At 51.4% G+C, this 13986-nt stretch overlaps 1 protein-coding gene and 1 long non-coding RNA gene across 4 annotated transcripts in view; one reads left to right on the plus strand and one right to left on the minus strand.

The window, feature by feature from the left end:
- Positions 1-13986, plus strand: part of Jakmip1 (janus kinase and microtubule interacting protein 1) — a 100290-nt gene that overhangs the window by 42959 nt on the left and 43345 nt on the right. For all 3 annotated transcript variants that reach the window (XM_059275774.1, XM_059275776.1, XM_059275777.1), the window contains exons 3-4: positions 1068-1562; positions 13281-13490. In XM_059275774.1, the coding sequence (XP_059131757.1) occupies positions 1068-1562; positions 13281-13490 (705 nt within the window). The remainder of the gene's footprint in view (positions 1-1067; positions 1563-13280; positions 13491-13986) is intronic.
- Positions 11294-13986, minus strand: part of LOC131921101 (uncharacterized) — a 7475-nt gene continuing 4782 nt past the window's right edge. The window contains exon 2 of the long non-coding RNA XR_009381838.1: positions 11294-11574. This is a non-coding gene — a long non-coding RNA (uncharacterized LOC131921101). The remainder of the gene's footprint in view (positions 11575-13986) is intronic.

Consider the following 13986-nt stretch of genomic DNA (forward strand, 5'->3'; position numbering starts at 1 on the left):
GGATGTGCCGGTACCGAGATGATGCCATAAAACTCACCTAAAATTAATTCCCCCTAGTTGTCTGTAAATCGCGTGGTCTGGGGAAAACATTGCTGTTTCCTTCTGACGTCTGGTCCACCAGAGGCAGTTTGCCAGCATGCTCAGGATGAGCACAGGTCCTGGGGCCAGAGAGGCTCAACCCTGATAATCAACACACACACACACACACACACACACACACACACACACACACGGAGAGACACACACACAGAGGATCCCTCTGTAGGGGGTCTTATTCTTAGTCTACTAATAAAGAATTTAAGAACAGACTCAATGGAAGCACAGGGCTGTTTTAAAAGAAAACCCCTATGTCAGCCGAGCAGTAAACTTCATCTGATGCCGGAAGCAGGAGAACGGTGGAGAGAAGGGGAAAGCCACGCTGGCAAGGAGGTCAGACACAAGCTAGCAAATAGCCACATGGTGGGGAGGGAGGGAGTCGAAAAGCCCAAGACATTTCAGGAAAGTGGGCAGACTGGCGTCCTTACAGGGTTGCCAACTATGAGCTTCTGCACCAGGGGTGGGTATTCTGGGAAGGAAAAGGACCGTTTTTCATTAAAAAAACTAATTACTCCATCCATCTCTTTAGCAGGGCTTAAGGTGAGCCCACCTTCCATCCTTAGCTGGATGGCAGTAGCCCACCCAGCTGTTAGGTCTCCACCCTGCCCCTCCTGGGTGGCTGTGTCCTCTGTGACTCAAGTTCCCTGCCTGGGGACACTAGAAACACTTTACTGTTTAGAATCTTCCTGGCTTTGGTGAGAGATGGTTTCTGTTCTGTTGGTCACTAGTTTCTTGTCCTTCCTCGTACAGTTTAGAACTCAAAGGTCTTCAAGGTTCGGCTCTCCAGGGAAAATCACAAAACACGTTGGGAAGGAAGATCCTGGATGGGGTTTGGGGTGGAGGGCAGGGCTGTGGGTGTGGCCTGCAGGGGGAGCTAGAGGGTGGAGACTGGAAAAGTGTGGGACTGAGACTACTTACTTACCCCCGAGGGCTCTGACCCCTAACCCGTGCTGCTCCTGTTCTGGCTGCAGGTGGGCAAGCTGCGGGAGCGTCTGCAGGAGGCCAAGCTGGAGCGCGAGCAGGAGCAGCGGCGCCACACGGCCTACATCTCCGAGCTCAAGGCTAAGCTGCACGAGGAGAAGACGAAGGAGCTGCAGGCGCTGCGCGAGGCGCTCATCCGGCAGCACGAGCAGGAGGCAGCTCGGACGGCCAAGATCAAGGAGGGCGAGCTGCAGCGGCTGCAGGCCACGCTGAATGTGCTGCGCGATGGCGCCGCGGACAAAGTCAAGACTGCATTGTTGGCCGAGGCGCGCGAGGAGGCTCGCAGGACCTTTGATGGCGAGCGCCAGCGGCTGCAGCAGGAGATCCTGGAGTTGAAGGCGGCGCGCAAACAGGCGGAGGAGGCACTCAGCAACTGCATGCAGGCGGACAAGGCCAAGGCCGCGGACCTGCGCGCTGCGTACCAGGCGCACCAGGATGAGGTGCACCGCATCAAACGCGAGTGCGAACGTGACATCCGCAGACTGGTACGTGGCGTCTCTCCCTACAGCACCCCTTCCCTCGGGCACATAGCAGTTTATGTGCTCCAGGCACAGTAGGAGGTACTGGGGTGTCCACAAAGTCCTGGCTGTCCCCGGGGTGCGAGTCGGCTTAGCATGGCAGGTCTCTCCTGTGGTATGGTTCTGGGCAGATCTGCAAACTGTGAGGAGCAGTTTTCTGGTCTCCGTAGTGGGCCTTGTGGATGGGGACTGGGGTGCTGTAAGAGAGGCAACATGCCGCAGAGGCAAGGGCAGAGGCAAGACTGGAGGTTCAGCCCTTTCATTCATCCGGACGGGGAGTGGGCTTTACGTCTGGGTCTTTTCCCAGGGAAATGTAAAGTGCAAAAAAAAAAAAAAAAAAAAATCAAAAAAAAATCAGAATTTTTAAAATGGGGGTGGGGTGAGGGCTGTTAAGTTTGGACGACAGGCATCTCTGAGGGAGGGAGGAGACCTCATTGAACCAATAGCAGTCACCACCTAGGCCTGTGTTCTAAGTCCCAGGGGGTGAAGGATGTGCTTCCCCAGGCATTGACCCCACTAGGGGTTAAGAGATGAGCTGCCTTCTCAGGAAGGAAAATGGACAGACAGACGGACAACCGAATTGGGTGAAGTGCTTGCTCTGCAAGCCTAAAGACCTTAGTCTTCAGGAACCCTTGGTGGGAGGAGAAAACCGACTCCTGTAAGTCTTCCTTTGACTCTCCACACATGTCGAGTCGCATGGACTCCCATATTCAAATACACATATCATATGAACACACAGTGATAATGATGATGATTACAATAACAATAATAATGAATATTAAAATTTAACCCCCCGAAGAGTCGAGCAAGGAAAATTATAAAGAATAAGAATTGCTGAAGACAAAAACCAATAAAGAAACCAACAAGTCCAGAAAAATAGTTAAAATTGGTAAGTTGATTCAGTGCTCCCACTATGGATGAAGGGAAAAGAGCGGGGAGGGCCATGGAGAGCGAGTGCTGACCCTGCAGAGGCCCTGGGCTGTGTGGACCCGACAGCTGAGATGTGCTTAGAGGAAGTGGCAGCTACCCCAGCAAGATCAAAACCGCAGGGTAGAATTAAGCCTGTAGCTCATGGCGCTTCCCCACGTGGAAGAGCCTAGGCCCGGTGCCCTCACAGGAAAGGCTTCCGAACGTTTGTGGAGGAAATAAATGAATCCTAGTTGCACCAGCTCCTTGCCTTGGTGCTGTGAAACCTGACAAAAGGCCCTCAGGAAGGAAGAGCTCATTTGAGCCTCACGGTTTAAGGGTGCAGCCCATCCTGGAGGGGACGGTGTGGGGCAGGAGCAGGGGGCAGCTGCTCACCCACACTGCATTCCCCAGAAACGGGGAGAGATGAATTCCCCAGAAACCAGGGTGGGGGGCTTCCTACTTCAGTTAAACCTCTGGAAACACTCAGAAGTGTGTCTCCCAGGTGATTTTAATCCTGTCAAGTTGACAAAGATTAACCCCCACAGTAGCAAAGACATCCAGGAAATAGAGGAGTAGAGAGGTATTCAAAGTCTTTATGAGGCCAGCACAACCTATAATCCAAAGCCAATGATGTGTGAAGAATTGGGGGTGGTGGTGTTATCTTTTAAGAACGCAGCTATAAGAATACTAATTAAGTATTAACAAAGACCAGGGCTATAGTGGAAGGCTAAGAATCCTGGGCTAGGTTGAGTTACTTACGCAAATGTAAAGATCAACGTAGTATTTTCTGATTTAAAGCCAGAGAGTATACTTCATTTATTTATTTTTGGTGTTTTGAGACAGGGTCTCACTGCATAGTCTTGGCTGGCCTGGAGCTTGCTATGTAGACCAAGCTGGTCTCAAACTCCTAGAGGCCACCACAGGCTTTAATCTGGCAATAAAAAAAAGGATTAAACCTCATGTGCCATTTTCCTCGATTCATTCCAAGCATTTTAATATTCATCTTCCCAACACACTCAGCATATCTGAATTAAAATAGAATTGCTTTAATCTGGTAAATTGTTCTTTTGAAAATCTGCTAACATGTTTGTCGTAATGGTGAGCCAGCTGAGGCTTCCCACTCAAGTTCAAGCAAGACCAAAACAAGTGACTGTTACCAACTCTTCTGTTCAGCTTTGCACTAGCCAGGGGGACAGTGGACAGAAGACTATGGAAGAAGGGGAACCTAGTTATATGGGAATGCTGCCGTGATGCTGCAGGAGTCTGGGGCTGTTTTGTAGCACAGACTGGGTAATGATGGTTCTGGAAGTGAGAAAGCCAAGGTACCACCAAGTTCTGTGTCTGGCAAGCGCCCAGCCCAGTCTCTGCTCCCAAGAAGATGGCACCTGCACAGCCATGTCCTCAAACAGTGGATGGCACAGAATGAGAAAAGGGAGGCACACGGTGGCTTCAGCCACTCCTACAAGGACGTTAATCTCATGACTTCTCAGAACTAACAAGCACATTTGTCCAAGCTCTGATACTAAGTAGATACAAAATACCTTTTGTTTCTATGCACTAGCAGTGGACAGCGGGAAAGGGGAACACTTTTAAGCAGCAGAGAAAAGCTGTGTGGGAGTTCTGCCGGGCTCCAGACCCCTGCTGAGAAAGTTAGAGCTAAGTAAACAGCTTCCATTGATGAGAATGTTGATAAAGTCAATGAAAGCTGCCCAGAGTCCCAGAATCCAAGCTAACTTTTTTCCGTAGGCTATTGTGAGAATTTTCCTCTGGTGTGTGTGTGGGTGGGGTGGGTAGGGTAGGGTGGGGAGGTTGGAGGGCGGGGACGATGATGATGACTAAGCATTGTCTTACCCCGTCCTCATAAGCTCCTAAATGACAGATCAGTTGGATTCCCCAGAGTTCATCCAGGGAAACCAATGGGTTTGGGTTGTGGTGAGGGTGTGGGTAACGGTAATGCAGCTGTGAAGGAGGGTTTGCACCCAGCATGAATGATGGGTTCCCTATGCCTGTGCAGATGGTGCCCCTCTCAACACGACCGAAGCCTGTATGTTGTAGCTCCTCCCTGAAGCTCCCAAACCAAGTTCTATTAGGGCAGAATTTTGTGCCCTACTGGGAGGAGTGGCTGGCTATTCAGGGGAGGTTCGGTGACTCTCCCTACCTCTCCCACATGGGGATGTCAGCAGGCAAGCCCAGCTGTGATGTTTGTGAGTAGACATGGTAGATATTATGAAGATGGCATTTCTGTTTGAAGGGTAGGACTGTGCAGTACAGACATTGGCAAGCAGATTCTATGTCAGATCTAAACATTTAAAGGATTTGGAGTGGCAGGAGTGTGTGTGTGTGCGTGCGTGCGTGCGTGCGTGTGTGTGTGTGTGTGTGTGTGTGTGTGTGTGATGTTGGGGGTTAACTTAGGGCTTTGTGCATGCTAGACAAGTATTCCATCCCTAAGTCACACTTCCAGTTTTTGGAGTTACAACCTTGAAGAAGGAAAAATTTGCAGGTATCATATGCCTTATGACCGAAAGGAAAAGTATTGGTTCAGAACCCCCAAGACCAAGTTCTCAGCACAAAGGAGATTCATTTGCATCAGAGACAAAGGGCAGGAGATAAGAAACAAAGACAGACTCATGAAATTTAGATCAACTGCTGTGGAGCCTGCATGGGACTGGACTAAGTCCTCTGCATAGCGAGACAGTTGTGTAGCTCCATATGCTGAAGGGGCCCCCGGCAGTAGAGTCAGAATCCGTCCCTGGTGCATGAGCAGGCTTTTTGGAACCCACTGCTTATGGTGGGACACCTCGTGCAGCCTTGAGGCAGGGGGAGGGGCTTGGATCTGTCTCTACTAATGTACTCCCCATGGGAGGTCTTACCTTCTTGTAAGAGGGAATGGGGGAGTGGGCTGGGAGGGGGAGACTGGAGGGGCAGGAGGAGGGAAGAGGGAGATCTTTGATTGGTATGTAAAATGAATAAAAATCTTAATTAAAAAAAAAAGAGACAAAGACAGGAGATAGAGGATGAGGGAGAAGGGGAAGGGAATGAGGGAAAGGGTAGTGATATTTGCCCTGAGGGACAAAGGACCGCCTCTTGATAGAGAGGAGACAGATGTGACCCATAGGCAAATGACAGTTTATAAAAGTGGCAAAGGGAGAAACCCTGAGTTAGGATGAGGTGTTTAATTTTAATTGTGTATGTTTGTTAGGTGAGCCAAAGGGGACTTTGATTCAAAGTATTGAAGTCTACTTTGATAGCTAGACCTTGGTAGTCAGCCTCAGGAGGAGGAAGTGGCCCAATAAGGAAATAGACCTTGGTGGCTAGCTTTAGGAATGTAATCTAATGCTTATTTGTTATTATTATTATTATTAGCAAAGCAGAAGGAATGGGAGAGAAGGGTGAGGCCTGCCAGAGCCAGGTTCGCCATGCTCGAGCTGGCCAGAGTCCCTTCGTGACCAGGTCACGGCAATTGAAACAGTGAGGCTGAGGATGAAGGCAGGTCTAGAAACAGCCCTGTAAATACGTGATCACTTGACCTAGGAACAGGCCAGCTCTGTGGTGTAGTGGGAACGGGACTACATTTCAATACACAACACTCGGACGGTGGGGTGTCTCTATGGAATTGTTTCTACTATGACATATTTATAGAGGAGAAGATGCTTCCTACAGCGTCTGGGGTGGCTCAGTTAAAAAACCCAGTGGTCCCAGGAAACCAGCAGACTCTGTCTCTCACACACGGGAGAGCGTTGCGAAGCAAAGCAAACAGAGCAAGCCTGTCGGGGTGGGAATCCCAGCCCCAGCCCTGACACTCTTTGAAAAGGGGAGGGCGAGGTAAGCATGCTTTCCAAGGAATGGAAGCTAAGCCGGCAAGAAAGCCGTTCAGGCAAAAAGGGACGAATGCCCAGGAAGATGTGCTTAAGGATTACCTGTGGGCCTTAATTTAAACCTCAAAGGACTGCTTACATAAAGCATTGCAGTGTGTGCTGTGCAGGGGGGAAGATGTGTGGCCCAGGGATGGGTGAGACCTGGGCCTTGCCGTTAATGGATTCGCACTCCTGGAAATCCTCCCATCTCACCTGAGGCGTGAAACTGAGTGGATCCTGGACAGACAGCAACCAACGAGAGAGGGCTCAGCTGAAAGCTGATTCAAGAACTAAGTGGCCATACTAGAACGTCTGTTTATGCTTGAGGAAGATAGGAAGGAAGGGTCATAGAAGATCAGGCGGGACAAGTCGAAGGGAGATGGCAGGGTAAACAGATCACATCAGCATTTGAGACATGGCAGGGTAAACAGATCACATCAGCAGTTACGTTGAGCACAGAGGGGCCAACCCTGTTAAAGGAGACCTTCCTGCAGGGCAAAGAAAAAGTGTCGTGCAAATGGGGAATTAGCGCTAATGTGAGCAATGGTATAGTCAGTTACAGGAATATTACGCAGCAATGAAGAATAATGCATTTCTGATGTGTACTAGAACTTGGGTAGACTCAGACATGTGCCAGGAGAAAAAAAGCCAGTCCAAAGATGAGGTTGAAGAAAGACCAAGAGGGAGAAGGGAACAGAGGATGGTGGCACTGGAGGATGAAGTGAGTGGAGGCTGCCAAAGGCTGCCAGCAGGGTGGGGCTGTGAAGAAGGGCCCAAAGAGCTCCCCTAGGTGTTTGATAATGTTTTCTTGTTGCCCCTGGTGGGTACACCACTCACAGATATCCAAGGCAGTCCCGGCCGGTACAGTGCTTATATCTGAGCCATGTCCTCACTTGGCATGTTTTGGGGTGACTGGGATCAAATCAGAGCCGACGGTATAGAAATGCACCCTGAGAGACCTTCTTTCGAGGGCTGTTACTCTCTGTACAACTGCAGCGCCCCGTGCAGACTGAGTGCAGTACCTGAAGCTTTGCGGCCTCTTGCATTCATCAGACCTCCGGCAAGAAGTTAAGTGGTAACGGTAAGGAAATGCACACACAGCAGGATTTTTGAGGAGCAGATATAACACTCTGCTGCCTTCTGTGCTGATTCTGAGCCAATCAAGAATCAATCAAGTGTTTGTTGGCAGAGGAGGAAGTAACAGATTACCTTCATCATCAGCAAAGTGAGGCTGGAGAGTATGTCGTCTGGTAAAAGCCAGGATGGCTTTTAACTTCTCGTTCCTGTTTGGACTGCAGCACCCCACTGGACAGAAAACCTGAACCTGCAGACTAGGTAGTTGCCCAAGGCCAGTCTCCCGCTTGCCCTGGAAGATGAGGAGAAGATAAAGGCAAAGCCGTTCATGCTCCGACTTCCATCCCTTGGCTCTATGAAGTTGAGTCACATCAAGGGATGTCAAGGGAAGTCGTGTCCTCACCCCAGGAAGCCCAAAGGTAGTGTCCAGGTGTCCCCCACCCCAAGCATAGGCATTTGTTTGCAGGGGCCAGAGTCCAGCAGTGAGTTAGTTAAGTATATGTAGATATTGACTGGCTCTGCTCAGAAAAACCAGAGTAGCTTTTTGTACTGCTGGATGTGGGAAACAGAAAGGCCCAGTGGGGCCTGGGCTACCCTTGTCCATGTGACCCCTCTTAGCCTTTAGTTGGTATCACTGTTACTAGGGGGACAGGATGGCTTTGGGAAATGTAACCCAGTGACATTTGGTCTCCGGGCAGAGGCTTGGAGGGTGTTGAGTCCTGCTGGATTGGGCTGGTCACCCTAGCAAACACGTGGGAGTCACCATCCCACTGACCCCCCCTCCCTTAGCTGAGCACCTGGAAGGTCTCAGGAGGCAAGGAGTGGCAGCCAGCAGCAGCAGGGGCCGACACCAACTGATGCTTGTGGCACCTACCTGTTGTCCCAGTGGGAGGGCCACCAGGTGCATACATGACGCCTAATGAATGGCCTTAGGGACTTTGTACTGGCTCTTCCATGTCCTCTGGTCATGAGTGTTCATCCCCAGGCCTATCATTGCTGCTCTTTTCTCCCTGGGAAACTCCCATGCCAGGCTCCCTCTGAGGGGGACTTTGTACCCTGGGGCCTCTCTGTGGGGCTGATTGTCTCAACACCCCACCTAGACCAGACCCAAGCCACCTAGTCACCCAGGCTCTTTCCCATCTTCACTGTGGTCGTTTTCTTTCTTCTTTCTTTCTTTCTTCTTTTTTTTCGAGACAGGGTTTCTCTGTGTAGTTTTAATGCCTGTCCTGGATCTTGCTCTGTAGACGAGGCTGGCCTCGAACTCACAGAGATCTGCCTAGCTCTGCCTCCCAAGTGCTGGGATTAAAGGCATGCGCCACCACTGCCGCCCGGCCACTGTGGTATTTTTCACCTAAAATATTTGCCCACTTCCCAATTGCTATTTTGCTGTTGCCGATCTGCTGTTTAGGACACAGACTCTATGAATCCAGGGCCAGGCCAGTCCTGTTACCCATGAGACCCCAGGCCCTGTGTGAGGCAGTGCCCAGTGGTGCCCCGGATGGCTATGGTATGTTGCCACTGCAGGGCTCCCGCTCACCACCAGCCAAGGGCATGTGTACACACCTGGAAGGATGCTCTTTCTCCTGGGTCTGCTCTGGTCGCCTCTGCCTCCTGGGTCAGAGCAGTGGCGTGATTGACAACTTACAGGGGCCCCTTGGAAGCGAACTCATGAGAAGGTGAGAGTAAACCCTCAGGCTGCTCATTGCAGAGCAGTAGTGCGAGGAAGGGAGGGAGGTGGGAACATGGCCCAGGCGCCTCTGGATGCCGGCCAGTCAGTCACCCATGGCCTCCGGTTCCTCCTTGTGTGCAAGGTGTGTTCGTTCCCAGCAGCAGGAAAAACTCTGCTCTTGCTGTTGTTTGTTTTTTTTAGTTCATGTATGTGGGTGTTTCACTTGCAATGTCTGTGCACTGCATGCGTGCAGTGTCCATGGAGGCCAGAAGGAGGTGTCCGATCTCCTGGAACTGGAGTTACAGATGGTTGTGAGCTGCCATGTGGATGCTGGGCCTCAGACCCCAGTCCTCTGGAAGAGTAACCAGTGCTCTTAATTGCTAAGCCATCTCTCCAGCCCCTAGAAGCTCTGTCCTTAAAAAAAAAAATCTGTTGATACCAAACAACAAAACACGCTAGGCATGGTGGTGCCTGCCTTTAATCCCAGCACTCAGGAGGCAGAGACAGGCGAACCTCTGAGTTCGAGGCCAGCCTGGTCTATATAGAAAGTTCCAGACAGACAGGGCTACATGTCTCCCCCTCCTCCCTCGAAAGAGCCTTGCTGATAGCAGGAGTGTGAGAAGGTGAGAGACCTCTAGGCATGATGATTCTAGGTACCAGGAATGGTCCCCAAGTCACCGAGGACACCCAAGGTGCTCTGTCTCACAGTTTGGGCTTTGAGTCTTTCTCTCTCAAAGATGCCATGGTTTTATGGTTTACTGCTGCCTTCCAGACCCTGGGCACACAAAGCTGTTTTCGATTCTATTATGTGCTTTGATGAGACCATGGTGGTTGTTTCAGAAACTCAAAAATGTAAAATTTAGTCTGTTCGCTGAACCGGTGGGCCAGCCTGGAGTGGGGTTAGGCCTCAAAACCTGTCTTTGAGGGGATTACAGAGGGTGACACTTGCACTCAGGCCCAGGAATCCACCAGTCTTAGAGTGTGAAGGGCAGAAGGTCTGGGCAAATCCAGGCAAGCCAGGAAGTGGGGAGGAGAAGGCGGAGCCTCCCTGGGCTGGTGGGACCTGGAGCACCAGGTTGAGCACACACCGGGAGTGGTGGGGAAAGTCTGCCGTGGGGGAGAATGTAGACTCCCCTCTGGTTCCCCATGTGACTCTGGGGACATTCTTTACTATCCCTGAGCCCCTGGTCTCATTTATAATTAGATAATCACATAGAGCATGGGACTTCAGTGAGCCAAAACACCCAGTGGCTCCTGTTGCTGTGGTTGGTAGGAGACTGGTGAAGTCTGTTCCTCTAGTTCATGGGGTCAAGGAGATGGCTTCAGCTCAGTGTGACGTGCCAGCAGTCAGTGACTGAGGGGCTGTTCCCATTGTAGGACCAAACACGCCATCTCCCCAGTCCCCACTCTCTGCATACACTCTCACACACAGCACATGGGAGGAGTCAACACACACGTGTCCACTGTCATCCCACATCAATCTGTTGCCCATTCCGGCTTGCCGTGAAACTGGCCCTGTAGTTTGACTTTCTTTTTGAGCCTCCAGTCCCCAGTTAATGACATGGAGACTCATTATTAATTATGAAAGCTTGGCCTTTATCCTAGGCTTGTTCCCAACCAGCTCTTACAACTTAACCTGTTTTTATGGTCTGCCTCGTGGCTATTTACCTCTCCTCCATTCTGTATACCCAACTCCCTCTATGTCTCGTTGGTGTCTCTCACACACCTAGATTCTGTCTCTGAGTTCCTCTCTCTCCCAGGAAGTGCCGCCTATTCTCTCTTGCTTAGCTATTTGCCTTTCAGCTTTTTATTAAACCAATCACAACGATGCATCTTCACGCAGTGTAAGCAGATATCCCATAACATGGCCTGAGTACTATTTTCTCTTTAGCTAGACCACATCAGCCATGCATGTGGTTTCTCCACCTCCTCTCATGCTCAGGAAATATCAGGAACAGCACTGAGAAGAGAATCGTGGAGCTGTGCTGCCCTGCCCTGATTCCTGGCTCCTTGGCTGAGTTAGGATTTGGTATAGCCATGTGTGATAGGTTATCCCCCACATCCCCAGGGGTCTGGGGGAATTGTTTATCTCATTCACAATAGTCTGGGAGTCCTCAGGTGGGGTTGTCTGAGGTTCTACAGTGGCGAGGGACACAAATGTCTCCCAGCTGTCCCCTTAGAAGACCCTGGAATTCAATGCTAGTATCATGGTTGTTTATTCACGGCCCACCAGCCATCATGTCTTTGTCCCTACAGGCAGGAGGAGGGAAGCTGGAGGAGGGTGTGGCATCTTCATCTAAGCAAGTGTATCTGCTTCCTCCTTTGGCTTGAACTTCCTCGGCTGTACCTGCTTCCTGGACACAGGGAGCGCAGCCCTTGAGGACAGTGCTCGGCTGCTCCAGAGAAGTCCCAGCTGCAAACTTCACCGTTTAGTTGACAACAGCAGGACTCAATTCTGTCACTAATCTTGGGTCTAGAAATCCAAAATCAAGACAACATCAGAATCATGCTCCCTATAGGCCCCCTTCTCTTCCAGCATCTGGTGGTAGCTGCCCATCCTTGGTGCTCCATGGAGTGTGGCCAACTCCCTCCAGTCTCTGCCTTCACCCCTCCTGTCTCCCCACACCTGTACCCTGTCCTATAGACACCAGTCCTTGGATTTGGAGCCCATCCTAACCTGTAGGTATCGTCTTCATGCCCATCATTGTATCTGCACAGATCTGGTACCAGGTAAAGCCATGCTCTGACTTTGCAGGCTGGCATAGCATTTGGGGGGGCACTGCTCACCCCATTACAAGTGCCAAAGCTGACAGTGAGAATGAGTGTAGCAGTAGCGGCCTTTGCCTCTGCTTTTGAACCTCCCGAACTTTGCAGAGCAGTAGAGCCCACTGAGTTTCTAAAGATGGAGGTAGGTTGCTGCCCCCACTGTGATTTCTACTGCCTTGCAATGTGGGGGGAGGGGGAGGGAGCAGGCTGCCTTCCAGAAGATCCAATCTTGCAGTGTGGAGAGGAGGAGAGGCCTGGGAAGAGCCAACAGGGTTCTGCCACCAATCAGAGCATGGGCACACTTGCCTCTCTGAGATCAGCTTTGTGGTCATGGGTGAATCAGGTCTGTTCACAGGACTTTGAAGGGAAGATGAGACAGGCCTATGCCTTGTAGAGCCGAGAGAGTGGCTGCAGGCTGGTGACTGCTGATGAGAATCCAAGTTCTTTCTGTGGTTGACCGGATGCTCCCAACAATCTAACTTGGAAGCTCTAAAGCTCTCTCAGTCTTCTGGGGTGGGGGTAGGGGTCACCAATGGCTCTTAGTTCTAGAGCCCTAGAACACCAAACTCAAGGTGTCACCAGAACCATGTGGCTTTGAAGGCTCTGGAGACAGGTCCTTTCCACCTCCCCTAGCTCCTGGGGTTGCCTATGGTTCTGTGGCGCCTGGTTGTGCAACAGTTCTCTTTGTAAAGAAAACACACCCAGAGATCCCAGAGATGAAGGTTCTGGGCGACACTCAGGTTAGGATCTTGTCCTCACAGGGATACTTCCCTATTGCCTTCATGTGACTAAGTTAAAGGACGGCCTGGGGTTTCCTCTGCAAACCTGTCAATGCCATTCCCTGCTCTGTCTGGCCTGGTATGCTAAGTTCTGCCTCCTGTTTGACATACTGTCCCAGGGAAAGCTGGATTTGGCTGGGTGTAAGTATCCCTCTGCACCCAAATAGGGGGCTTCCCACATCTGCAAAGGGGGTCCACTGGAGGCCAAGCAGGGTTCAGGTGGCTAGTTCTGTGACTCTGGAGTTCGGAAGGAAGTTAGGACTGGGGACATACAAGTTTGCATCAGTTGCATGTAGGATACAGCCATCCAGAAAAGTATCGGTGAGTGAGTGGGAGGCAGGAGCAGCCACCTCTGGAAGAAGCTTATCTGTAGAGGTAGCAGGATGAACTTCCTTATTGTGGAGAGGCATGAGGAGGGCTAAGTTGTACTGGGAAGTGCCCATAACTCTGTAGATGCTCAGACTTGGAGCTCTGTGTCTTCAGTGTTTATGAGATTCGAGGTTCTGGGCTGCAGACTCTCGCTGCCCCATGTCCAGATCATTCCCAGTTCAGTGGACCCAGCATCGGTCCAAAGTCTGGATGAGGCCACCCTGGCCCCAAGCCAACACGTGATGGCCTATTTTCTCTCTTCCAGATGGACGAGATCAAAGGGAAGGAGCGGGTGATCCTGGCCCTGGAGAAGGAGCTTGGCGTGCAGACTGGGCAGACCCAGAGGCTGCTACTGCAGAAGGAGGCTCTGGATGAGCAGCTGGTCCAGGTCAAGGAGGCTGAGCGCCACCACAGCAGCCCAAAGAGGGAGCTCCCCCCTGGCATTGGTGACATGGCGGAGCTCATGGGTGGCCAGGTGAGGGATAGTAGCCCCTGCTAGCCATAGAGAAGACCACCTACCCTACCCACATTCTTCCTCTGATGGTTACTGTCCTACTCAGCTTGCCGGCCCTTCTCTGGCCTTTCCTACCCTCTCACACTCCCTTCTCCCTCCCCTTCCTCCCTGGGTCCTTCCCACCTTTACTGATACTCAGTATGTGCCGGGCCCAGTACTCAGCACTGAGAAGATGTGGGTGAAGAACTGACTGTCTGAGCCTGCCACGGCTGGAGTCTCAAAAAAGATACGGAAGTCTCAGGGTGCACAGCTGGGGATCTGCAAGGAGGAGGGCCCTGGGCAAGCCAGAGAGTGACAAAGTCAGAGATCCAGAGACCAGTAGGGTTTCCCCAGGGGCTAGCAGCAAGTGCCAGGCAAGACTGTGTGGGGGCAACCACCTGACCCTTAGCAAAGACAGGAGGCTAAAGCAAGCCTCCCTCCCTCCCTCCCTCCCTCCCTCCCTCCCTCCTTCCCCTTC

This window comes from Peromyscus eremicus, chromosome 10 (assembly GCF_949786415.1).
Source record: "Peromyscus eremicus chromosome 10, PerEre_H2_v1, whole genome shotgun sequence".
Taxonomy (NCBI): domain Eukaryota; kingdom Metazoa; phylum Chordata; class Mammalia; order Rodentia; family Cricetidae; genus Peromyscus; species Peromyscus eremicus.